This window comes from Aspergillus nomiae (assembly GCF_001204775.2).
Source record: "Aspergillus nomiae NRRL 13137 chromosome Unknown contig00064, whole genome shotgun sequence".
Classification (NCBI taxonomy): domain Eukaryota; kingdom Fungi; phylum Ascomycota; class Eurotiomycetes; order Eurotiales; family Aspergillaceae; genus Aspergillus; species Aspergillus nomiae.
In genome coordinates, this window is record NW_015378119.1 from 44,164 (window position 1) to 70,040 (window position 25,877).

General features: G+C 50.4%; 8 protein-coding genes across 8 annotated transcripts; 5 read left to right on the top strand and 3 right to left on the bottom strand.

Moving 5' to 3' along the window:
* Positions 1-2,166: 2,166 nt before the first annotated feature.
* On the top strand, positions 2,167-5,715 carry hmg1 (HMG-CoA reductase; the record flags this gene model as incomplete). Its single annotated transcript, XM_015549804.1, has 4 exons — positions 2,167-2,508; positions 2,570-2,929; positions 2,979-5,314; positions 5,376-5,715. 4 exons carry the CDS (start codon positions 2,167-2,169, stop codon positions 5,713-5,715), a joined length of 3,378 nt encoding a protein of 1,125 aa, XP_015408892.1.
* Positions 5,716-7,562: 1,847 nt separating this feature from the next.
* On the top strand, positions 7,563-10,477 carry ANOM_004548 (putative cell polarity protein; the record flags this gene model as incomplete). Its single annotated transcript, XM_015549805.1, has 2 exons — positions 7,563-9,953; positions 10,009-10,477. The coding sequence occupies 2 exons, from the start codon at positions 7,563-7,565 to the stop codon at positions 10,408-10,410; spliced, it is 2,793 nt and encodes a 930-aa protein (XP_015408906.1). The 3' UTR covers positions 10,411-10,477.
* A 1,330-nt stretch (positions 10,478-11,807) lies between these two features.
* cyp4 (peptidyl-prolyl cis-trans isomerase) lies at positions 11,808-12,651 on the top strand (the record flags this gene model as incomplete). The annotated part of the gene is made up of 4 exons (XM_015549806.1): positions 11,808-11,868; positions 12,066-12,235; positions 12,306-12,412; positions 12,471-12,651. 4 exons carry the CDS (start codon positions 11,808-11,810, stop codon positions 12,649-12,651), a joined length of 519 nt encoding a protein of 172 aa, XP_015408920.1.
* Positions 12,652-13,519: 868 nt separating this feature from the next.
* On the bottom strand, positions 13,520-14,482 carry ANOM_004550 (high-affinity Cu transporter CTR3; the record flags this gene model as incomplete). Its single annotated transcript, XM_015549807.1, has 4 exons — positions 13,520-13,556; positions 13,666-14,140; positions 14,244-14,274; positions 14,330-14,482. 4 exons carry the CDS (start codon positions 14,480-14,482, stop codon positions 13,520-13,522), a joined length of 696 nt encoding a protein of 231 aa, XP_015408890.1.
* Positions 14,483-15,202: 720 nt separating this feature from the next.
* ANOM_004551 (exosome non-catalytic core subunit SKI6) lies at positions 15,203-16,073 on the bottom strand (the record flags this gene model as incomplete). Its single annotated transcript, XM_015549808.1, has 2 exons — positions 15,203-15,713; positions 15,775-16,073. 2 exons carry the CDS (start codon positions 16,071-16,073, stop codon positions 15,203-15,205), a joined length of 810 nt encoding a protein of 269 aa, XP_015408889.1.
* A 414-nt stretch (positions 16,074-16,487) lies between these two features.
* ANOM_004552 (putative DNA excision repair protein (Rad26L)) lies at positions 16,488-19,549 on the top strand (the record flags this gene model as incomplete). Its single annotated transcript, XM_015549809.1, has 2 exons — positions 16,488-16,596; positions 16,662-19,549. The coding sequence occupies 2 exons, from the start codon at positions 16,488-16,490 to the stop codon at positions 19,547-19,549; spliced, it is 2,997 nt and encodes a 998-aa protein (XP_015408915.1).
* A 404-nt stretch (positions 19,550-19,953) lies between these two features.
* Positions 19,954-21,525, bottom strand: ANOM_004553 (homoserine O-acetyltransferase family protein; the record flags this gene model as incomplete). Its single annotated transcript, XM_015549810.1, has 1 exon — positions 19,954-21,525. One exon carries the CDS (start codon positions 21,523-21,525, stop codon positions 19,954-19,956), a length of 1,572 nt encoding a protein of 523 aa, XP_015408914.1.
* A 2,624-nt stretch (positions 21,526-24,149) lies between these two features.
* On the top strand, positions 24,150-25,442 carry ANOM_004554 (glycosyltransferase family 32 protein; the record flags this gene model as incomplete). The annotated part of the gene is made up of 1 exon (XM_015549811.1): positions 24,150-25,442. The coding sequence occupies one exon, from the start codon at positions 24,150-24,152 to the stop codon at positions 25,440-25,442; it is 1,293 nt and encodes a 430-aa protein (XP_015408916.1).
* Positions 25,443-25,877: the final 435 nt, after the last annotated feature.

The following is a 25,877-nucleotide window of genomic DNA, read 5'->3' on the forward strand; positions in this document are numbered from 1 at the left end:
ATCGGTGTATCCAGATGGTTCCATTGTCTATGACCAACTTCTATTGTTCATCCCGCGGCACAATCGTAGGAAATGACACTGCACAATGACTGATGGATTTGTGCCAACCGATGTTGGTTTGGATGCACCTCCAGTCCAATTGAAAAGGTCAGCCATCCTTTACGCTTATTTGTCTCGTATCTGGATCAGCTGGCTCTGTTGCTTTTCTGCCAACCGCCGGTTAGGGCCTCCAGTTTTTATTTGTGTTTCCTTCCTTGACCCGAGTCCTTCCTTGTGGTGCAATACCCGATTATACCACGAACTTATATTTAAAACGGAAGAAATACCTCTTCGATGGGGTCGTCAGTTTCCATCTGGACCATATAGGAGGGATGATTGGAGGGAGATGAAGAGATTGATTAGATGAGAATGTGGGTATCGCGTTATCTCCGACGGATCAAGACTCCTCAAGTGGATTGCGAAGGACGGAGTAATTTATTGTTGTACGTATGTACACAAATCAAACCCTTGGCTGTGTGTCCACTTGGATTAAACCGTCCCACGGGAACCCGACATGCAGAGGACTGGGAGACAATCCTGAGGGCCGTTTAGCGGTGACTTCGCTGGGATACCATGGCAAAAGGGCGGTGCAGTCTTTTCAGTTACATAAAAATTGACTCTCACAGGTAGGTTGACATCAGACCTGGTATTTTGCTTCTTCTTCTTCTTCTTCTTGTCTCTTTGGTCATGGGGGTTGTCGAATGTAGTTTTTTTGTTTTTTGTTTTACTTTTTCCTCAGAGAAAGAACGGCATAGAATAATCATACCCATGATGTCTGGATCGATAAACTTTGAACCCTATAAGGTACTTGGGTATATCATGGATCCAGAAGGTCAAACGCCTGTTTTCGGTTCAAAAAGCCGGCCCTAATTGGCTTTCTATCCAAAGGACGCCGGGATTTATGGTGGGACAAACGATTCATTGGCAATGCTAGCCATTGGGCCTGTATTTCCAGCTTATTGCGATCGAAACAGAATCCTGCTTTCTTGGGGAGACGGCACCGCGGAGTGGTATTGTTAGGTGCTATGCAATGAATCTGCGAGGGATAAGAACCTTGCTCTATAGTATAGTGGTCGATGCTCGGTGCACTTAATCTTTTGGGGAAAGAGGAGGTCAGAAAAAAAGGACAGGAAGAAGAGCTTCACCGAATGGACCCTCCAAAATTACTCTCTGACCTCAACATGACCCTCTCAGGGCTATAAAAGTCACTAGATCCGTTTAGTCTGGGTGGTATTCGGTGGGTTCCCGATAAGCCAGTGGTCAAGAAAAAACCACCCAAACTACCGTATTCTAGACTAAGAGGGAATTTCTCCAGTCAGCTCCCGTCTTACCTTTTGGGGGGAATTTCTTATATTGTCTCTCCGCCATTTCCTCACGCATCTTCTTCCTTCCTTCCTTTCTTTCTTTCGCTTCCTCTCTCTGATTGATTTTCTGTACCTTTCAGCCTACCTTCTTCAACAGGGGGAAAAGTTTTAAACCTTGTTACCTACCACTACCTACTCTGGTACTTCCGTGTATTGAGGGTAATATATCCGCCCGACTCCATCCTCATTGGCCACAGTACCTGTGGCTACGATTTTTCGGCGGCGAAAACCCCGGGTTTACTTAATTCCAGCACGCGTTTTGTGGCACAGCTGAAGCTCGTCCCAACTTTCAACCCTTCAGGGGCCAATTTTAGAAAGAATTCCCCAGTTGGGAAGAGGAATTGGTGTGGCCGCATCCGTTTATCTGAAAGTACATTCTACACTGAACAGGGCTCCCACTCTCTCAATTGTCAATTAGGTACGTTGGTGCCGTGATCCACCGGGCCCTTTCCCCTAAAAAGTTGTACGGAACAAATAACTGACCGCTGCCTATCCTTTTTTGCCCCTAGGGCCCCAACAATCCCGCTACCGACCCCCTTTCCTTCTTCTCCCTCCATGCGATTGTCTGACGGTTGTGGAGAAGTATTCACCATTGGGATAACCCGTCTATATTAGGCTTGAGTGAAGTCTGAGACAAGTCGGGCGGTCTATCCTGCGGAAACGTTCTTTTCCCTGGACCGTCGATTTCGCAGGACTTCTCTCAAGACGAGGCCCTCACCGCCCTCTCTCCTTTGTCGAAATTGTTGCCTTCGACCACCCCAAGATGGCGGCGACTTTGATCCCTCGAAAGTGGCGTGCAACTGACGCTGAGGGTGACGCCCAACCGAGCTGGTTAAAGCGCCAGGTCACCGGCGGCTTGCAATCCATATCCCGCCGGGCATGTGCTCATCCGATCCACACAATCGTCGTGGTTGCCTTGCTCGCTAGTACAACTTATGTCGGCTTGATCGAAGGGAGCATATTTGACAGTATTAGGAACCCCAAGAATGTCGCTGGTCAGGTCGATGTGGACACGCTCCTCCAGGGTGGCAGGAATCTTCGCCTGGGAGAAAGCACGTCCTGGAAATGGCAGGTCGAAGATGCCCTGAACCCCGTGGATGTCGAGGTAAGAACCCTTTTCCGCCGGCAACACATACGTTTGAATGCTCATTGTATCCTTGGACTAGGCTGCTCAGCATCTCGCATTGACCACCTTTGTCTTTCCGGATTCGACTAGGTCTGATGCTGCTGCTCCCATTGCCGATGAAGTTCCTGTTCCCGCCAACGCTTCTGCGCAACAAGTTCCTCATACTCCAAATCTGTTTTCCCCCTTTTCTCATGATTCGTCTCTCGCGTTTACTCTCCCGTATGCTCAGGTTTCTCAATTCCTGAAAGCGGTGCAGGAGATTCCCGACTCCTCGGCCGACGAGGATGTCGGTGAACAAAAGAAATGGATTATGCGGGCGGCCCGTGGACCTGCCACTGGTCCCAGGACAGTTAAACTCTGGCTCACGGATGCATGGAGCTCTTTCGTGGATCTGATCAAGGTACTACCCCCTGGCCCTCAATACTCGTGTTGTTACTTACATCCATCAGCATGCCGAAACGATTGATATTGTCATTATGACTCTAGGCTACCTGTCGATGCATCTAAGCTTCGTCTCCCTCTTCTTCTCCATGAGACGCTTGGGCTCGAAGTTCTGGCTTGCGGGCACGGTTCTTCTGACTGGAGCTTTCGCATTCCTGTTTGGCCTCCTTGTTACGACTAAACTCGGCGTTCCCATCAACGTGCTCCTCCTGTCGGAAGGGCTCCCGTTCCTCGTTGTCACTATTGGGTTCGAAAAGCCGATTATCCTTACTCGGGCTGTGCTCAATGCTTCAGCTGACAACAAGCGCCGCGGTGGTGCTGCTCCTTCCGGTCAAGCGAACCCGACAACTGCGAAATCTATTCAAGACTCAATCCAAACCGCAATCAGGGAACAAGGCTTTGAGATCGTCCGGGACTACTGTATTGAGATTGCTATCCTCGTTGCCGGCGCTGCTTCGGGGGTGCAAGGCGGTCTGAAACAGTTCTGTTTCCTGGCTGCTTGGATTTTGTTCTTCGACTGCCTTCTGCTCTTTACCTTCTACACGACTATTCTTTGCATCAAGCTTGAAATCACTCGTATTAAGCGTCACATTGCGCTCCGTAAAGCGTTGGAAGAGGATGGTATTACGCACCGTGTTGCCGAAAACGTGGCCTCGAGCAATGATTGGCCTCAGGCTGGCTCAGAAAACAGCGACACTAGCATCTTCGGAAGGAAAATCAAGTCAAGCAATGTGCGTCGCTTCAAGATTCTCATGGTTGGAGGCTTCGTTTTAATTAATGTGGTGAACCTGTCTGCCATTCCTTTCCGGAATTCCGCCCTGGGCCCTGTTCCGTTGCTCTCCCGGGTATCCAATGTGCTTGCGCCCACACCGATTGACCCTTTCAAGGTCGCTGAGAACGGTCTTGATTCAATCTATGTGACTGCGAAGAGCCAGATGACAGAAACTGTTGTGACTGTCATTCCACCCATCAAGTACAAGCTCGAGTATCCTTCAGTTCATTATGCTGCGCCGGGAGATAGCCAGTCCTTTGACATCGAATACACTGATCAATTCTTAGATGCTGTTGGGGGACGCGTGATTGAAAGTTTGCTGAAGAGCGTCGAGGACCCAGTCATCAGCAAATGGATCATCGCTGCGCTTACCCTGAGCATCGTCTTGAATGGTTACCTTTTCAACGCGGCACGTTGGAGTATCAAGGAACCCGAGAGTGCCCCTGCGCCGAAGGTTGTCGAACCGAAGGTTTACCCCAAGGTGGATCTGAATGCGGACGGCTCGAAAAGAAGTGCAGAGGAATGTGAAGTATTCCTGAAGGAAAAGCGGGCGCCCTATCTGTCGGACGAGGATCTGATTGAGCTTTGCTTGCGAGGCAAGATTCCAGGGTATGCTCTGGAGAAGACGATGGAAAGTGAGGACCTGATGAGCCGTGTTGATGCCTTCACGAGGGCAGTCAAGATCAGAAGAGCTGTGGTATCTAGGACCAAGGCCACATCTGCCGTCACAAGCTCTTTGGAGGCCTCGAAGCTCCCTTACAAGGACTACAACTATACGTTGGTTCACGGTGCATGCTGTGAGAATGTTATTGGATATTTGCCGCTGCCCCTTGGGGTTGCTGGACCTCTTACTATCGACGGCCAAAGCTACTTTATTCCCATGGCTACCACTGAGGGTGTGTTGGTAGCAAGTGCCAGCCGTGGCGCCAAGGCTATCAATGCAGGTGGTGGCGCAGTGACTGTCCTCACTGGTGATGGTATGACTCGTGGTCCCTGTGTTGGTTTCCCTACCCTGGCACGTGCCGCCGCCGCAAAAGTTTGGATTGACTCTGAGGAGGGTCAGAGCATCATGAAGGCTGCGTTCAACTCTACCAGCCGCTTTGCTCGTCTCCAGACTATGAAGACCGCTCTTGCTGGTACATACCTGTATATTCGTTTCAAGACCACGACCGGCGATGCTATGGGCATGAACATGATCTCTAAGGGCGTTGAGAAGGCGCTTCATGTGATGTCTACAGAATGTGGATTTGATGATATGGCCACTATCACTATTTCTGGTAATTTCTGTACAGACAAGAAGTCTGCTGCTCTTAACTGGATCGATGGGCGTGGCAAGTCAGTTGTAGCGGAGGCCATCATCCCTGGTGATGTTGTCAAGAGTGTGCTCAAGAGTAACGTTGACGCGCTAGTCGAATTGAACACCAGCAAAAACTTGATCGGAAGTGCAATGGCTGGAAGCTTGGGTGGCTTCAACGCACACGCATCAAACATTGTCACTGCCATTTTCTTGGCAACAGGTCAGGACCCTGCGCAGAATGTGGAAAGCAGTAGCTGCATCACTACTATGAGAAAGTAAGTTACAGGTTGTCAATGGTCACGATTCAGACTAGTATACTAACTGCCACGCTCTCAGTCTCAATGGCAACCTTCAGATTGCCGTGTCAATGCCCTCAATCGAGGTCGGAACCATTGGCGGAGGTACGATTCTTGAAGGACAGTCCGCTATGCTTGACCTACTTGGTGTACGCGGTTCCCACCCCACCAACCCTGGTGACAACGCCCGTCAACTCGCACGGATTGTTGCCGCCGCTACGCTTGCAGGCGAATTGAGTTTGTGCTCTGCACTTGCTGCCGGCCATCTTGTCCGTGCGCACATGGCGCACAACCGTAGTAACGCTCCTACACGGTCATCAACTCCCGTATCGGCGGCTGTTGGCGCTACTCGGGGATTGACTATGACGAGTTCGAAATGATAAGGGTGTAGGTGGCCATTTGCTCCCTTTGCTGCCCCATGACACACTACTGCCAATACCGCTGCTATGTAGCAGACACTCTTCCTGGCTCTCCCCCCGCATACCTTGTATATTCAATGATACCCTATGGTTCTTGGTTAAAGGCCCTTGTGTTTAGGGTCACGCATCTTTTGACTCCCTGGAGGCTATTGTATGCTTTTCGGTTTTTAACGTTACTTACCATGTGACGACCAACAAGTGGAGTATGGGATAATGCTCGTCGCCTTTCTCGGCGCGAAGGGGAAATGAACATGATAGAAAAAACGACTTCAATGCAATAACAAGAAAGAAAGAGAAAAAAAAAAAAAGATAAAGCGAAGGAGGAATAAGCCGACCAGGCATGTTAATTGGAAAGGCTAAAGAAATGATACTTGTCGGATGTATGTATATTGAAATAGAAAGAACATTGACCTCAAGGAATACAATTGTTAATAATGGGATCTTTCTTGATGCCTACTAGGGCCCGTAAATACCTACTCCGAATTGTACCCCGTACATACCCCTATTGTATCGTTTAGGCGTAGAGGGAGGACTAGTATGGGGCATACTACTACTAGTCGGGCGGAACTGAGTTTGGAGCCACGGTCTGGACCCCCGCCTCAGGCTCCAACTTTTTAACGAATGACCTGCCGAGCACAGTGTCCGAGTCCCAATCGTATCCAAAGTACTAGAAAACCATGCTGGATTTAAAGTGACCTCGGGAGGAATCAGATAGGCTATATCGAGTAATATTGGCGATCGGGGAATTTCTTTGTTATTTCGAGATCATCTGATTCCACGGAGTACGGCGGTGAATTCATTCGGGAAAAGTGATGCGTACAGGAGCACCGCCACAGCGGCACTAATTGATCTGTTCCTGCGGGTGGTGGAACTAAACTACGCCCGAGCTGATGTATGGATGTATGGATGTACATACTTGTACTGCACCGTACTGTACGTACGGATGTGGTTGATAATACAGTCTTATGTAAGGCTTATCTTGGAAGCAGGGATACGTATGCATACCTCGCATATGTGTTAAAGAATTCCTATCTACTAGGTAGTTCTAGGGGCCGCAGTACATTTACATAGGTACTCGAGATTCATCCCTTCTTTTGCATTCCCTTTTGTGGACATAGTAATCATCCTGCGACAACGATGGATATCAATACGTACAGTACATACCTAAGGCCTACCACCACAATACAGTAAGATAGCATACACACCGTGCCGCATCCCTGAACCTCATGCTCGGTCTGTACTTACTGTAAATTACTACGATCATATCCTTTTCAATGTTGTCTCGTTCTCTCCCTTCTTCCGCCCGTCCCCAGTCCCCATCGGTCCTCCACTCCTTTGGACTTCGGGACGTTGGACTTTGCTCCTGTGGCTGTTGACTTGGCTGCATTCGTGCCTTTAACCTTGTCCTTTTCTTTTCTTTTCTTTAAGTCTATTTTATTTGATATATTCTTTTGTTCTATCCAGCTGTGTGCGTCTGGGATTCTGTTATATGTCTGCTATTCTGCCATTAATTCCGTCTGTCTACGCACTGTCCTTAACTTTTTTGTTGCATTGTCCATTGATTTTCACATTATCCAACCATTCGCTGTTATTCTCCGGACAGTCGTAGAGTCCTCCCCGATACCGTCAGCCACATATTTAATTATCCTTTTTTTTTTTCGCCTTTCGACCCTGCCTATTGCCCTCTTGTGATCGCAACCCCTCGAGATCTCGAATGTATATTTGGAGGACCACTACACTGAGGAGGTGAAGGGTTGCCCCGAGCGAGCGGCTTTGGAGCGACGCGACTGCCGTCATTGTGACCCCCAATGAATGGTCATTCAGGGACTATGTCGCCTGTCTCAGTGGACGGTAGTGACTGGTCAGGGATCAATCAATACCAGAAGTCGGAAGGGCCATTCTCGCCAACTTTGTCGAGTCGCGGTAACCTAGCCACACCTCCGACCTCAGGTGCTGCTAATGGACCAAATGGCGCTGGGTTACCAAATGGTACCTTGTCAGAACGGATGAGCGACTCGGGAAACCCGCCGTCACCGACCTCTGTGGCGGCGCGGTCGAGTGATGGTACATTGTCGGATCAACGTAGTAAGCGATACCGCCAGATGGAAGAGATCTTAGGAAAGCATTATGTTGTCTTGAGGAGGTTTCTTAGCGCACCTTATCGAGAGGACCGGAATGGGAGGCCAAGCAAAGCTAGGGACAAGCTACTGAGATTATCGGCGACCCAGTTCCATGAATTGAGCACTGACGTGTACGACGAGCTACTTCGACGGCAACAGGCCATGCCTTCTCCTGGACGGCCTCCTCGTCCCGATATACCTCCCTTTTTACCGCCCCGACAAGATTTCCACGAAAAGCGCAACCAGGCTCGCCAGAAGTTAGCGTCGCTCCAACATGTCCGCTTTCGAGATCTGGCCACGGATGTCTACACTGAGTTGGAGCGACGGTTCCCCCAATTCCCGGAGAAAGAATCCCGCAGAGCGAGCCCAGCTCCTAGTCTTCGTGGACGCCCATCGAATGGTTATCCCCCACCGAATGGATATGGTCCCGGGGCATACCCTCCACCTCGCTCGCAATCTCGAGGCCCGCCGCGGAGGGGGTACCCATCAGGAGGTCCTCCCGGCAGCCCTATGAGTGGCGTGTTTCCTCCCCGGCAAGGATCTCTAGGCGGGCCGCCATCTATCAATGGTGACCACGGCCCCATGGCCAAGTCGTTCCAGAGCAACACGATTGTGCCCAATAAAAGCACTATGGTGGAGGATGACGATGACATGGCGGGTGTAGACGATGATTATGATGCACGAAGTGATGCTTTCGCCTTGGATGCGGTTCTGCAAAGCAGGAGAGGAACTACGACGACCCTAGGAGAGGGTGAACGAAAGCTGTTGGCGGACACACAGTCCCAGGTGTCAGTGCTCCAAGAGAAGGTGAACAAGCTCGAGGAGTTATTAAAATCAAAGGATGAGGAGCTTTCTAAGCATCATGGGGATCAGACAAAGGTGGATGAGCTGGAGGGTCTACTAAAGGCCAGAGATGAGGAGCTGTCCAAATACCAGGAAGGGCATGAGAGAGCCCAAGTTGGTGAGTCTGAACGTCAGGAATGGGAGGATCTTAAATTAGATCTGGAAAGCAAGATCTCCAAGGTGGAGGATCTTAATAGTTCATTGCAGACGGAGCTGGATAAAGTTCGGACGGAGCACGATGCTATGGAAAGAGAGCTGCGAAGCCAAGTTGATGGCGCATCCCAAGAGGGTGCTGGTGATGCTGAACTGCAAGCTCGATTTGCTGACCTTGAAGTCAAGCACAAAGGCTTGCAGGCCGAACTTCAGGAACAACAGCAAGTGACGGAGGAAGTCAGGCGAGAAGCGGCTGGCTTTCTCATGGAAATGAAGGCTTTATCAGAACAGAGCCACTCGAGATGGGAACACGAAGAGCGGCTGTCCAGTGAGGTTCACAGACTAGAAGAGGAGGTGAAGCAGTGGAAGAGCCGGTATGCCAAGGCGAAGACCCAGCTGCGACACCTGCGAGCTTCCTCAACGGGCATAGAACTCCATTCAGATGTCAACGCGATCGCGAAAGATAACGCATTTCTGCAAGAAAACGGCCTTGTTAAGGATGTTCATGTGACAAAATTCCAGATTTCCATCGATGAACTGCTTCGAATTGCACGATTCGACGATTACAATCTAGTAATGCAGCAAATCAAAGCAGTTGTCATCGCCGTCCGTCATGTTCTTCATGACGTCGAAGTGGCTTCCGATCGCGAAGATGGCTTGTCAGCTTCCCGCACAAAGGCTACTCGGAAAGTCTCTGCGACAGCGAATAATCTGATAACTGCATCTAAGAACTTTGCTAGCTCATGCGGTCTCTCGCCAGTCTCTCTTCTGGATGCCGCTGCATCGCATCTATCAACCGCTGTTGTCGATCTGATCCGCCTTGTCAAGATCCAACCTTCACCAGCAGGCGATCTTAATGAGGACGATGAGGAACAGCTGGCTCACATGAAATCCCCCGACTACTTTAGTGTTGCGCCGAGCCAGGGCAGGTTCAGTAACAATGGGTCTATCTACAGCGCTATGAGTCCTCCTTCTAATCACTCCCGTAACCCTACGGAGTCTCATGCTGCCAATGGAATGACGGCAGCGACAAAGGTCAGCTACCCCGGACCGTCTGGAGATCACGAGCTCCAGGAACTCAAGGTCAGTACACCTCCGGTTATTTTATTCACAGTGCAATGCCTAATATTGCTTGTAGCTTTACGTCGAAGACCAGACAGAAGGACTGGTTCAATCAATTCAAGCTCTTGTTGCCAGTATCCGTGCCGAGGATGGCCTGACTACTATACGCACCCACATTTCTGCTATCTCCTCCATTGTAACCAATGTCTCCTCATCCACGGAGCATTTCATCCATAAACCAGAAGCTAACCCGGCGCTTCGACAGCGCACTGGGCCAATCATCGAGAAACTAGACCAGCATAGGACCCGTTTGATGGGGACAGCAACCGAGGGCGAGGAAGCTACCAGCGCCGAACAGGTTCGGGACGCTACAAACAAACTCCCTCCTATAGCCTTTGAGATCGCAAGGGAGACGAAGGAGCTCGTTCAACGGCTAGATCCGGTGGACCAAGAGGAATCCGAGGATGACTTCCGCTAGTCGTGCACCCTTTTAGCTTGGTTTTGCCATGCTGTAGCACTTCCTTCCTGTTCAACCGTCTTCCTCTTATTGTTCTACTTGTTCCTTCTTCTTTTCCTTTTCATCCTTCTATCTATTTCTTCGCTTCATCCGCAGCAGCCCAATCAAGCTGCGTGCATTATCTTGAATTGACAGGCCGTCACAGCTGTTGATTTTGCGGTTTCTTTCTTGCAGTTATCATGCATGACCACGAGCAACCATGTGAAATGAGTGTTGAACTGGGTGGTATTTATGACTTTTTTCTCTTTCTCTTAATGCTATATGGAATTTTGTACTTTATTTTTATTTTACTTTAGTTTCACCTTCGTTCTACCCTTCTGTGTTCATTATGTACCACTGGCTCACTAAGGTTCTGTGCCATTATTATTATTATTATTATTATTATTATTCGATTAGCGCTTTGGCTTCCTCAACGTCTTCTGGTTTTCGCTATTTTATCCTTTTCTTCTTGTTTTCTCTTTTTACTCATTTGTTTCCAGATAGCATAAGTGTTGTCTGAGGGGTTTCGACTATAGCAATATCATAGCAAGCAAGTTTGTTCTACTCTCATTATTTTGTGGGATGTGTCATTGTAGCAGCCCACTGGGTGGGAATAGATCCATGCTTTTCAAGATATCCGTTAAGTGTGTGGGACTGAGAGTGTTACGTTCGAGTGACATACAGGTTGTACTGGACGGAGTAGCGGTATGTACTCCGGTATGTCGATCTATTCACGTGATCTCAACGGACGAGTAGCTATCCTAGCTTAGCTCTGCGACGTTTCTCCCGGGCCGAAGTTTTTTCCATTGGAGTCTTGGAAGTTCTCGAAGCCTGCGGTTGGGGATTATATAATCCAGAGCTTCCTGGAGCTTTCTTTGCCTGGACATTTTTCCTTTGACCACTCTGGTTCCATTGCTTTCCACGCAACCACGCATCAGCCTGCAACTCGTCCGGGTTAATTTATCGCAATTCGCCTTATATATCTAATCTGTAAGTAAACATGATTGCCTAAAGTGCCGGTGAGATAAATTGGGTCTGGTTGCTTCCATCCAATGTTGTTCCTTTCCAATTGCTTAGCCCAAAGTCCACCCCCGGGCTAAGGGAGAGGCCAACCAACCAGATGGCGGCCTGAGGCCACCACACCGGACTCAATTGCATGTTTGGCACGTGTCGGCTAACGGAGGGGTTGGTTTCTGGGCCCCGCAGAATTTCCTTGTCCGTGTTGTCCCGCTTGTGCCCCTCCAGCAACAATGTTCTCCCGAAGCCTGAGGTCAACAACAACCCCACTTTGCTCCTCGTCCTTCGCTTCTCGCCCTCTCTTCAATTGCAATCAATCTTCTTTCCTCTCTCTTCGTCAGTTTCACCAAACAACCGCAACTATGTCTGGAAACACCAAGGCCTTCTTTGATGTTCAGTACGCCCCTGTGGGCTCCAGCGCCAGTAAGTCTCTCCGCTCTCCTTCCTTCACTGCTGTTGTGATGTCTTGTGGGAGACTCGAAATTACCCCTCTCCCATCTGGCATCGTCAGCATTTGGGATACCTCAAACTCAGAAGAATGCGTTCTTTCACCCTCAATTCCTCTCTCCCATTCCCTCTAATATTCACCGCTTACTGACAATGACCATCGCTGTCTATAGCCAAGACTGGTCGCATCAACTTCAACCTCTTCGAGGGCGATGTCCCCAAGACCGCTAAAAACTTCCGTGAGCTTTGCAAGGCCCCGGAGGGTCAGGGTTACAAGGGCTCTGGTTTCCACCGTGTCATCCCCCAGTTCATGCTCCAGGGTGGTGACTTCACCCGTCACAACGTAAGTATACGCTCTTTTTGCGGCCTCGACTGTCCCAGTTTGGCATGGCTGCTAACCACAGTTAACACAGGGCACTGGTGGCCGTTCCATCTATGGTGAGAAGTTCCCCGATGAGAACTTCATCCACAAGCACAACAAGCCCGGTCTTCTTTCCATGGCCAACGCTGGCCCCAACACGTAAGTCATCTCTAACTCGTACCCACTAGCTTTAAGGTAGTCACTAAACCCCATATAGCAATGGCTCCCAGTTCTTCATCACTACCGTTGTCACCTCCTGGCTCGATGGCAAGCACGTCGTCTTCGGCGAGGTTGCCGATGAGGATTCCATGAAGGTTGTCAAAGAGATTGAGGCTCTTGGCAGCAACTCTGGTTCTGTCCGCTCTCCTGTCAAGATCGTTGAATGTGGTGAGCTGTAAATGCGCTAAGCGGAGGATGATATGAAAGCCAATTTGTGGAAGGGAAAATGCTGATCTCGAACGCCTGACCTGACGGGATGGATTGAAAACGGCCTGTGACTTTTTTGCACCTTCCGTTGAGCGAGCTTCGAGGTAACGGTGGCCTCCTGTTTTCCTTGCGTGGTGTAATCTAGAGTGTCTATTGACATATTACCAAACTCCATCACCTCCATTTCCTATTCTTTCCCCTCCACTCGAACTTCCAGAGCAACCAGTGGCGAGTATTGCTAGTATACAAGTATGTAAAAAAAAATCCGGTTGCCTGAACGTAGAGCCCAAGTGAGTAGAAGCGAAAGGGAACCCCGCTCGCCATGGGGGGTCATGACATAACATGACATAACATGTCCCTCGTAACCTTATTATCCCTTGTCTACTGCAGCCCTAAGTCACTCAACCGTTCTACATGTTGTTATGTAACCAGGATGTCTTGAATTCTTTCCAGGCTCTCATGAACATCCAGACTTAAGCATTAAACCCAACTTGGATATCGCCTAGTGTACTCCTACAGACTTATCCAAAGGAAGCGAAAGACAATTCCGACAAGTACAGCACTGAGAACGACTCACTCTATTTACATACATTGGGGCTCAGTAATTACTACATGGATCCAGCTCACCCAAGCTACATCAAAGCAAAGCAGGGGTCTTATGAAGAGCCGTAGACCCAATCGTGCCATTGACACCAAGACATACTTAATAGACATGTCAAAAAAGATAAGTCCGTTATTGGCATCGATATACATTGAATATGTTTGTTTGTTTGTAGGTAAATGGGTATCAGAAGGCAGAACGACATTCAACAGTCAGCTTTTCTTCGCACCACAACTAGATCATCCACAGCATTTCGTCACGGCGAGGGCATCATTCCTGTGAATATCATCAGCGTACATTCCACCAAGTCATATAAAGAGGAGAATGTGAAACGGGGGTAGTAAAGGACACAACGAAAGAAGGAAAAAAGAAAAGGACAACATACTCCTTCCCCAGCTGCAACGGTTCCCAAGTAAACAAAAACGATCCCAGGAACGCTCCAATAAAGATGCAAATGATAATGTACCCGTTGAAGTACATCGCCAGCAGCATGATGAAATACGCCACAGCAAACTGCAGCATGTGCATGAGGGCGCGCACCAGCTGTTCGATGAGGGTCGGTCGGACGGGGACCTCCGCGGCCGGACAATTGGGCGCCTTTACCGCGGAAGGCTGAGCGGATGAGGAGGCTTTTGTGGCCGTGGCGACATCTTCTGCGTCTGAGGCTGCGGCTGGGGTTGATGACTGAGATTGGACCGTGAGATACTGGGCTCTGAGACGGGCGCGACGGAGAATGAAGGCATCGTATTCGCGGCCGACGCGACGGAGGAACTCGAGACAGATCACTAGGAGAATGACGCCTATGCAGGAGCCGGCGAACATGCCATTGGAGGTGATGTGCCATTGTTTGGAGAGGAAGCCTGTTTGGTTTGGGTTAGTGGGTGTGGCTTTTTTTTTCTTTGGGTTGGATGGTTTTGTTGGGTGGTTAGGGCTTCTTTTTCTTCTTCGTGGAGGAGTCCTTACAGGCGTCTTTGACGGTCCAGTTCCATAACATCTGGGTTTCTTTGTTAGTTCTTCCTCTTGATGGGGTTGAGTGCAGGTTTACGTACTGAGATCTTGCAGCTGTTTGACCCGCCACCGTGCATGTCACCGTGCATGCCTCCCATGTCCATTGAGTGTGACGCGGTGCTCGAGCTCATGGCTCCTGTGGATGTTGCTGTGGCCATGGCCATGTCCATCATCATGTCTCCGTGGGCTACCATGTTGGTTTATACTATTCCAGGGCGTAGGATTTGAGAAGGAAAAGATTCCGGGACTGAAGAAATCAGTCACTTCGCGGGCAGTGTTTAGCAGCCAGGCACGGCAGCGCTGAACAAGCAAACTGGACTTGACTTGAGGATTGGAAATACGAAGAGAGAACTAAAGAGAGCAGGGAAGAGAAAGGAAATGGATCCTTTATCAGACGGCATGGCAGCGCCATTTTGGAAGGGTATCAACACTGGAGTCATAGGGAAGGATTTTCTTTCAATTGGGATCCGCCATGTTACAGGACGCCTTTCGTGCTCGAATGGCCTCATTGAGGTCTTGGGCAGCCAAGAAAATGGGCCAACGCTGCAGTGAGTGAGTTGAGTATGGGTCAACATCGCATGGTATACTGCTGGCGGTGGCCAATCAGAAGGCCATGTTGCGCGTGGAATTGAGCAGATTTTGTGCTGCTAAGCGATTTAGCGGCTGGCCATCCGCCTTCTTCTTACTCATCGCGTCTTATCCAGATTAAAAGGTCGACAGAAGGATTTTCTAGGTTTGTGGTTTGTTTTGGTAAACAAGAAAATTGAGCCAACGAAGAGAAATCCTATGTGGAAAAACCAACCAAACACGCCCCAACACCGCGAAAGTGCACCATTTGGGTATAAATAGACATCATGCTTTTGGATAGACACAGAAAGATTCACATGGAAGACATCACGATCACCTACACATGGCTACCGTAACTGGTTGGACCCTTTGATGACTCCCTCCAAGATCTCTCGAATCTGATTACAGCCATCAATCCCAACGGCAAGCATCGTCTCGACATACGTGCAATGTACTTTCGAGTCCATGTTCAACATGGACACTTTCATGTCTTCCTCGTCGTCGTCCATCGCATTCTCACCCACCGGCGCAGAGGTTGTAGTGCCCACTGTGAGAAACGGGAGCTCTTGCTCCTCCGGCAAAGACAGATCCAGAAGCGGGTCCAGTTCGTCGTTGCGAGGATCACGAGGGGTAGAGGCACTTCCACTCATCCCGGCTGTGCAGCCACAGAGTAAGCCTGGCATGGGGATACCTGCATCTACAAGGGCTAGGGTGCAGGCGTTGATAGCAGCGGCAAGCAGAGAGCCATCGGCGGATAGTACTGAAACATGGATGCTGATAGTACTGTGCGGATAAAGGTAGGTGTGAAGATGAGACTGGAAAGCAGCCCGTAGAGTAGTTGCGATGCGCGAAGATTGCCTGGTAAAGACAGGTTAGCAGACTTTATGAGTAAGAGTATCAATCGCGTTGGTCGGCATACTTGTCGCTTCCTCCCGCTCTCCTCTTGCGATCAACTCCCGCGAATCCCGCGACGTTCACATCGACTTCTACCACTGCTCCCGAAGAACCTGCTGCACCACCGGTTGCATCTCCACGGCGCCCTTCCGCAGGACCGTGAACGGAGCACATAATAGTTGTATTTCCCATGGCCAGATAAGACGACCCAGAACTGGCCGGGTTGGTGGAGATCTGCGCTTGGAGAAGACGAAGCTCGTTCCAGCGGCGGCCATCGAGGCGCAGTTTGGTAAGAGGGTACGTGGTCGATGTATCGAGAGGCATATTGAGGGGTGAACTGTCTAATTCTTCGTCGGTTCAAGACTTTCTAACAACCGTATATGTCTGGAAATCGGTACTAATCTTAGCAACTTGTTCTTCGGAGCGCGGGCGAAAAAGCGGCCGTGTAGTCACAAGATGGTTAAGGAATTGGATTAGAAAATTTATACCCGAGAAGCTCAAAAGAAACGTCCTCGTTTTGTCCGGGGTAGAATGCACAATGGTGGATTTTGAAGTAAACGAGACGATAACGGCGGCGGGGAATTGGACTAAATCGGCGACAAAATCAATTTGAAAGAATTGAGCTCCTTTCCCGATCGGGTAATATAGATCCTCCGCCTTCGTTGCCGCCCGCACGCGTCTGACATTCACCTTCTACAACACCGAGTGGACCAGCGGACTGAGCTTGCCGAGAAGAACATGGGATCTGGCTGGGAGTTGGAAAATTCAGACGCGACAACTGCCAGCTCCGATGATGACGATCTGGACGTCTCAAGGCCGGCGAGGCCATCCAAGCCTGCCCTCAGTCGTACGTTTCTCCGCATCTACTACGATGCTAAAGCTAAGGTGAAGCTGATATCCTCCAATTTCCAGGTACAACAGCCAATTCAGAAGTGACGCCCCGCCCTACACCTAGATCTGAACCCCCAGTCGAAGAACAGTCTTCGCCTCTCAACAACCCTATTACCATAGTAGACTCGGAAGCACAAACCGACAGCGATGATACGACTTTCAACGATGGCGAGGCTGCCTATCAGGCATTCAAAAACCGAAAGTCCCTCAAGCGAAAGCGTACCTCCATGAGTGCTCGCAAGACCAAAACGCCCAAAATGGCCACCCCCGAGTCGTTTGTAGGAAGGCGTCCAAGACAGGGTGGAAGACCCACGCCAAGGCGGCCCTGGAGAGAGTATGGAGATGAACTGCCTTCCGAAGATGAGTTGATGGAGTATACGCTCCCGGACTACTTGCAGAAGCGACGACAGCAGTTTGACCGTAGGGCCGAACACCTCAAGGAGTCAGGGCTGAAGTTACCCCCGGGCTACGAAGATATTGAGTTCTCCGATGATGAGCGCTTGGAATTTCTACAAGAGAAACCGGCCTTTACGAATATAAAACCGTGCAATGCGTACAAAGACATCACGCTCCCTTACTCTCTAGGGTTAGTCCCTGCTCCCATCGCGCAGTGGCTAAGACAGTACCAGGTGGATGGAGCCGCTTTCTTACACGAACTCTTTGTCTATCAGAAAGGTGGCATCCTTGGTGACGATATGGGCCTGGGGAAAACAGTGCAAGTGATTGCATTCCTTACCGCGGCGTATGGCAAGACTGGCGATGAGAGAGACGCCAAGAGGATGAGGAAGATGAGGCGAAGTGGGAAAGACCAATGGTACCCACGAACATTGATAGTATGCCCAGGTACCTTGATCAAGAACTGGATGTCGGAACTCACACGCTGGGGCTGGTGGCATGTCGATACCTACCATGGGGATAACAAGGAGCTTGCTCTTCAAGCAGCGAGGTCCGGACGAGTTGAGATTCTCATCACCACTTACGGTACCTACCTTCAAAATAAGGATGCTGTGAACATGGTGGACTGGGATTGCGTGGTAGCGGACGAATGCCACATCATCAAGGAGCGAACTTCCGAGACTACCAAGGCCATGAACTCAGTCAACGCACTCTGCCGAATTGGACTAACTGGTACAGCCATCCAAAACAAATACGAAGAACTCTGGACGCTACTAAACTGGACGAACCCCGGGAAATTGGGCCCAGTTACGACCTGGAAAAAGACTATCTCCGACCCTTTGAAGATAGGGCAGTCGCATGATGCTACACTATACCAACTGAGTAAAGCTCGGAGGACTGCCAAGAAGTTGGTCGAGAATCTCCTTCCTCAGTTCTTTCTCCGACGAATGAAAAGTCTGATAGCGGATCAGCTTCCTAAGAAGATCGACCGAGTTGTATTTTGCCCGTTAACAGAAACGCAGGCAGACGCCTACGAGAACCTGTTGGACAGTGACATCATCCGGTACATCAAGGAATCTTCTGAGATGTGTTCTTGCGGTTCAAGAAAGAAGGCCGGCTGGTGCTGTCAGCAGTATCTACGATCAGGACTCCGATGGCAAAGCTACGTGTTTCCCGCAATGAATGTTATACAAAAACTCAGCAATCATCTTGCGATTCTGATACCGCAAGGAGTGGATTCCAAGGAAAAGCAGGACAAGGATAGGGACTGGCTAGAAATTGCTTCTCCTGATAAGTGGGAACAGCTCTATCGAACAAGAGACTCCATCGTCAACTACGCCAACCCTGAGTTCTGCGGTAAATGGAAGGTTCTCCGTCGACTCCTCAAGTGGTGGCATTCCAACGGAGACAAGGTATTAGTCTTCTCTCACAGCGTCCGACTGCTGAGGATGTTGCAAATGCTGTTTCACCACACAAGTTACAATGTCAGTTACCTGGACGGTTCGATGAGTTATGACGAGCGTGCAACAGCCGTTGACGAGTTCAACTCCGACCCCCGGCAATTCGTCTTCTTGATCTCCACCCGTGCCGGTGGTGTGGGTTTAAACATCACATCCGCAAACAAAGTGGTCGTCGTCGACCCCAATTGGAACCCATCATACGACCTCCAAGCGCAGGACAGAGCATACCGAATCGGCCAGGTCCGCGATGTAGAGGTATTCCGACTAATCTCCGCTGGCACCATCGAAGAGATCGTCTACGCGCGTCAGATTTACAAGCAGCAACAAGCAAATATTGGCTACAACGCAAGTTCCGAACGGCGCTATTTCAAGGGTGTCCAAGAAAAGAAAGACCAGAAAGGTGAAATCTTCGGACTAAGCAATCTCTTTGAGTACCAGAACAACAACATCGTCCTCCGCGAAATCGTCAACAAAACCAACGTCGCCGAAAGCCGAGCCGGCGTCCAGGTCATGGACATTGATGTGGACGAATCCCAACCCCACGAAGACTCCAAAGCCACTGATGACGAGGTCATGAGCCAACTCGCCGCCATGATCCGCGGCGAGTCCGACGACGTCAAAGGCACCCAACAATCCCCCATCCCCAAGCGCCACGATCCTATCCAGGCCATCCTCGCCGGTGCCGGTGTGGAATATACCCACCTCAACAACGAGGTCATCGGCTCCTCGAAGATCGAAGAACGTCTCAGCAGACGCGCAGAACTAGCCAGCGAGGGCTCCAGTAACGATGTCCAGGTCTTTGGAGATTCTCAAGACGGATCAAATGCAGCGCCTACCCCTCATCTTCTGAAAGATGGTCGCCCCATCCGCTTCAAGTATCATCCTCCTCACGATGTGATGAAGAGACAGTTCTGTAGCATGGCCAAGCGGTTCGGGTTTCCTAACGCTACGGAGTTTGCTCTTGTCGTGGAGAGCATGACGCAGGCGCAGAGGCGGGCGTGTCTGGAGCGTTGGTATAGGGAACGGAGACAGGTTTTGTTGGGCAAGGAATGACGCTCTTTATGTAGGTTTTCTTGGTTTTTCTTTTGGCGTTGTTGTTGGTTTGTATATTTCTGAGATACCCTTGAGCATTTCTTGTTGATATCGTATATTGGATTGGGATTTTGGCTTTACATTTGGATGGGATCGGCGGTACTACCCCCATAGATTACGAAAAATCCAAATCAACCATCACTATCATTGCCTAAGAGGATAGGCTCAGGAGGCATGGATCGAACTTGGGCATACAAGAACAGTAATTGATAATCATTCACGTAGAAAAGGCGATTACATTGTCATCATAACAGCATATCATTATCATCCAGGTCTAGAATTTCATCCATTAAATTTTACATTTATACAATCACCAATATAGACAAGTGATGAACTCATTATCGCTAGAATAGAGACTATTGATATCAGCGCAAGAACTTCTCTACTGCACCACCAATGTTCTTCAAGTCAAGCAGGAACGTATCGTGTCCGAACATCGACACGTCCTCGCCCAGTTCGATGTGCTGGACCTTCTCATTTCCACCAGCCCGAAGCGTCTCTGCGATTTCACGCTGCTGCCAAGCCGGGAAGAGAATATCGCTGGCGACACCCATGACCAGAACGGGATGGTTCTTCAGAGGCGCCAGCCCAGCGACGAGATCTTGTGGCGGCGCATCCGCACCTCCAGCAACGGCCTGGTCCATCGCGGGCGTAGACGCGGTCACCGACGGTTGTTCTTCGTACGGCTTCTCGGGGAGCGTGAGGCTGCAGGCGATGTTACTGGCGTCGACAGTCTTGCCTCCCTCCGCGATATTCGCTTCGTACTCGGCCCGTCTTTTCTTCGTCTCCGTTTGGTGTGCCTGTCCCAGATCAAACAAGTCCATGGCCTTCGAGACATAGAGCAGACTGTTGGGGTCGTACTCCAAACAGAACTTCTCGCCCGCGTGGTCGAGGTACGTCTCGATGAGGAAATCGGGACACAGCGCAGGCTGCTTGCTGGGGTCTGCGCGCTTGCGGCCAAACCGCTTCTCCCATTCCGGCCCGCTTCGGTAGGTGACTGTCGCGATTTCTCGCGCGAGCTTCATGCCTGAATGGGGCGGGATGGAGTCGTAGTAGAACCCGCGGGCCCACTTCGGGTCCATCATGAGGACCTGACGCTGTGTGTGTCGCATGGCGATGCTATATGGGTGGCTTCGGGCGCAGCCGCTGATGCTGACGATCTTGTCGACCCGCTCGGGGAAGAGCACTCCGGCGGCGAGACTCTGCATGCCGCCCATGCTGGAGCCGACGGAGGCGTACAACTTCTGGATGCCCAGCGAGTCCAAGAGACGGAATTGTGCGCGGACCATGTCGTCTATCGTCAAGATGGGGAATCGGGTGGCGTATCTCTTTCCATCGGATGGGTCGATGGACGACGGCCCGGTGCTGCCGTAGCAGCCTCCGATGACATTTGTACAGATGACGAAGTGCTTGTTTGTGTCTAATGGCTTGCCGGGGCCGATAAATTTCTCCCACCATCCGGGCTTGGAATTGGCGTCGGTGCTATGGGCGTGACTCGAGGCCGACAGACCGGTGTGTAGTAGGATGGCGTTGCTCTTGTCAGCATTCAATTGGCCCCATGTTTCGTATGCGATATCAAATTCTGGCAGGACACCACCCCAGTCAAGCAGCAATGGATCTTTGCAACGGAACTGTTCATGATTGCCGGTTGTGTATGACGGCTCGGGACCCGACTCGAGAGACCGTGCGGAGAGGAGGGCGGACTTCGCATCCTGGGCGTCAAGACAAGGAAATGATAGAGCTGGGTTGGAGGAACTGGCACTTGCGGCGGCGGACTGGGAATTCCGTGGACGACCGTTGTGTAACGGCCTACGGGTCGCTGGGTATTGTGTGGACGAGCATACTGCTGCTAATCGATTCCGAGTCGAGATGGTATCCTGTCTGAGCAAAGCCGAGAGACTCCGCGCTGAGCGCGCCACACCGTGTATAGATCCCATTGTTGAGCAAACTGCAAGATGCGAATGAGATATTATTACAGCAGGAGCTGTCCAACGGGGAATTTGCGGTCGAGAAGTCGGTGTTCTTCATTATATTTGATCGCCGATTACGCAGGCATTTGTGATGCCTGAGGCGCCGACAGCTGCGAGGCCGCGGGAAAGCTCATGGCGTCATCTACTCGTGTTGTCATTGGCTGGCGGCTTACTATATCGAGATGTCGACAACTGATCACTGCAGCTTCAAGAAGTGGTTAGGGAGGTAAATACTTTCAAGATATCATCCAGTCACAGTCAGCTGAAGCAACTGAAAGAACCAGGAAGCGGGCATAGACTGCGCGAGTAGAAACGAAGAGCGCGACAAGAGGTTGTGTTGCTCGTTTTTGAGAATGTGAACTGAAGTTGATCACCATCCTTGGAGAAACGAACAACTACGCCTCTTGGTACTCACTGGTCTGCTAGAAATATTGGTGTCAATTTTGTAGAAGGCTTATATCTTCCCTTCTTTGCTTTCCATAAATGCAGTGCTCCCCCGGCGAGATAGCATCCATTGCACAGCGACAGTCTTTTCCCACTTTCTTGGTTCACTGAGGTGGTAGTCGACCTTGGCGGGAGAACGGTACGGCTATAATTAAACAAGATGGGATTGGTGTACCAGTTGTGGTCTGGAATTACCTCAGGGACAGTGACATTGGCACGGGGGGGCGTCGAGATGGAGGTTGAAACAGTTGCAACATTGAACACTCCACCGCTTGCCGCCCGCATTGGGCAAAAGGTGGGACTCCCGCAACTGAAGCACGTGTAGGAGAGGAATTTACCTGACATTTCATCCTTCATGAGCAGATTGTCTACGAAGTGTAAGGAAGCGAAGTCGCTCCAGAATTGAATTGAATTGAATTGATTGATTGGATTGAAGCGTAGCCAAGCCCTATAAGGTACATCCAAGCATGATCTTCGTACATGATACCCCTTATATCTCCCGTACAGCGCGAATCCTTGTATCCCTCCGCCGGAGATCCGAATCGCAGGGTATATATGGAAGATCATCCCAAGGAAAGATCTGTTCGATGCTACTTTCCACGTATACTTCCTTGGGAAGGAAGCTTGGCGCTTCTGGATGCCCTCCCGACCCAAGTGAGGATGGGTGAAGACAGGTTGCCGTCTCGGAGTCGGAATGAAACAGGACGATCCAACCTCAAACCCCTGGATCCTCTTATCTGGGATGTGGTGTGGTGACTATTGAGAGCACCCGTTGGTCAGTACGGGAACCATCTTCAATATATCACCAGCATCGGTACAGCTCAGAGGTGAACGTGGCTCCCGGGCAGAGGTCGCATTAGTCCTTCCCACGGATGTATACAGGACCAATCACCAGGCCGTCAAGCATCGTGGGGCCAAGCCTTACCTGCAGATCTGTCGGAATGAGACCAAATGCTAATGACGCGGCTTGACTAGGATCGTGGATGCAGTTGACAACTTTACCTGCCGTCGCCCAATAACGTGCGTCGGAATCCTTCCCTCAGGTCTCCAATATATTACATGTCCGTGAGCCATGCATGCGCGATTCTGGTGGGTTATCGACCCCGGCTATCTGGCGCGGAGACCGTTCTGGAGGAACAGTTCCCCTATGTTTCAGGAGGAACAGCAAAAAGTAACACGGTATCCGAAGGTCTAGATGGTTCGCAGAAGTTTCCTCGCCGGTGCGATTGTTCTGGAGAGACCGCAAACGGCCGCCTGAGCGCCATCCGATCTCATGCAAGTCAGGAGGGATTCGGTACTATTTACAGAAGCCTAGTTCGAGGTCGTGGCTTCTCGGTTCCAAGGATGCATCAGCCCATCGCGTCATGACGAACTGCAAAAAGGCCTGAGCTGATCATCTCCCATTGCGGAAAAGAAGGAAGAAAAAGAAGTTGATGGCCAGCGTTGCACGAAACGATCTCCACAATTCCTCAAATTCAATCTCCGTGACATTAACTCTTTTTGTTTTTTTTGCCCGGTTTCCTTGTGAATTTATTTTAAATAACGCCCGGTGACACTTCCCCCTGGAAACTCACCAGCCCCGTCGACGAGGTCAGCATCCGTCTTACATGCGCAGTACTCCGTACACCGTACAAGTTCTACACATCCGCCATCTACCGTCGACGCGGAGTCTTACGCCACCAAAGCGCCGTCGTCATTAGCTCCACCCCAGTAGCCTCCGCCCTAACTTTTTTTTCCCGGTATCTCCTGGTCACTACCGCTCTTGCTGGTCTATATCTTATTTTCTTGGTCTCTCTTTCTTTTCTGGTCCTTCATCATTTCCACACTGCAGGAATAGTGTCTCCTACAAACAATCAACTCGCCGCAGCAGCCGAAGCTCATCGTGCCAACAGTGTAACCGCTGCGACAAAACCATTGTTCGCAGTTGATTGAATTCTTGTACCTCGGTGTTCGTTTGTCTATTTATCTAAATTACAACAAAGTGCAGATATGCGCGATTTCAATAACCATTGAGTGGGACGCAAACTGAGATCCATATCCATACCGAATCCACTGGCATTCATTGATCGTCGGCGGAGTTTGCCTACGTGCAAGTGAATTGCAATCCCCTGTCGATCAATTCGCACCAGCCATCTTCAACACCCATCATGCTCACATACCGAAAGTCGCTCATTGCGGCCCTCTGCCTGATCACCTTCGTCGTCCTTCTAAGATCCTCCCATTCGACTTCCTCCCCCTCGCCATCCCCTGCACCCGTATACATTCCCGAGGAGGGCATCCACAACACCAATGAAGTAACGGAGGAGCACTCGCCAGGGCAGAAGAAAGACGCTATACAACAGCCCCTCAAACCCTCCCCGAGCGCACCCTTGCGCGAACGGTTACGCTACCATTTCCCTTACGATCTTGATAAGAAATTCCCCGCATACATCTGGCAGACATGGAAATATACCCCCGACTCAGTGTGGTTCGGCCAAGAGCTGCGCGGCGCGGAGGCAAGCTGGACTGAGCTCCACCCCGGCTTCGTCCATCAGGTGGTTCCGGACGACACCCAGGGTTACCTCATCAAATACCTATATAGCTCGCTTCCGGATGTGTTTGAAGCCTATGAGTCCTTGCCGTTGCCCGTTCTGAAAGCCGACTTCTTCAGGTACTTGATCCTGCTGGCCCGCGGCGGAATCTATAGCGACATCGACACCAGCGCTTTGAAGCCGGCTGCCGATTGGCTGCCCGCGACCTACGACCTGTCCACGATCGGGTTCGTGGTCGGTATCGAGGCGGATCCCGACCGTCCAGATTGGCATGACTGGTATTCACGGAGAATCCAATTCTGTCAATGGACCATTCAATCCAAACCGGGCCATCCGATCCTCCGCGACATCGTGGCCTACATCACGGAAGAAACATTGCGCATGAAGAAGGCCGGGATCCTCAAGGTCGGCAAGATGGATAAGACCATCGTGGAGTTCACCGGACCGGGCGCATGGACAGACGCCATCTTCCGATATTTCAACGACCCAGATTACTTCAACATCGAACCCGATTCGAACCACAACATCACCTACGAGGATTTCACAAACCAAAAAGACTGGAGAAAGGTCGGCGACGTGGTGGTTCTACCCATTACGAGCTTCAGCCCCGGCGTTATGCAAATGGGTGCAGGCGATTACGATGATGAAATGGCCTTCGTCAGGCACGACTTTGAAGGTAACTCCGCTCTCATCCCTGGTTCTGGTACCAATACTAACGATCGTGACCAGGAACATGGAAAACAGACCCATCATTATAAGAAGCTGGCTCCTACCACTCACCCAACTTACTCCGGAGATTCAAGACTTATCATCTTAGCTCTGATGAGCTATCGACAGCGAGAGCAAGCTCACATGTCGGCTCTTTCACCTCTACTCTACTCACGAAAAGTCCGCTCGACTCGATGTTAATGGACGATCCCACTACCATCACGTGAACGACAGTATGAATGACGTTATAAACGAGTCACGTCTTGTGATCAACAGCTGCCACTCCGATGCAGCTGACCGACACATTTCACCCTCAGGAATCCAGAGCCCGAGTACTCTGCTTCCATCATGGAAGTAATCCAGATACCCTCTTATCAGTCGGGAATCCCGCCCACCAAAAGCACCCCCGTCCTCTAGCTAATACTTGCGAACCGATTGACTAACCCATCTAATCCCGCTATCTGTTTCTTCGTTCTTGATACGTGATCTAGAATTTTTTGTATAGATATATATAGATTTTAACGAAATTTAATGCTGTCCATCTGTGAAACGAGCGTTTGTGCGGCTCGGGAAATTGTATGTAATTGATTCGGAATGGTCAGGCAGGTTTGAGCGTATAGAAGAACTGTATTAAGT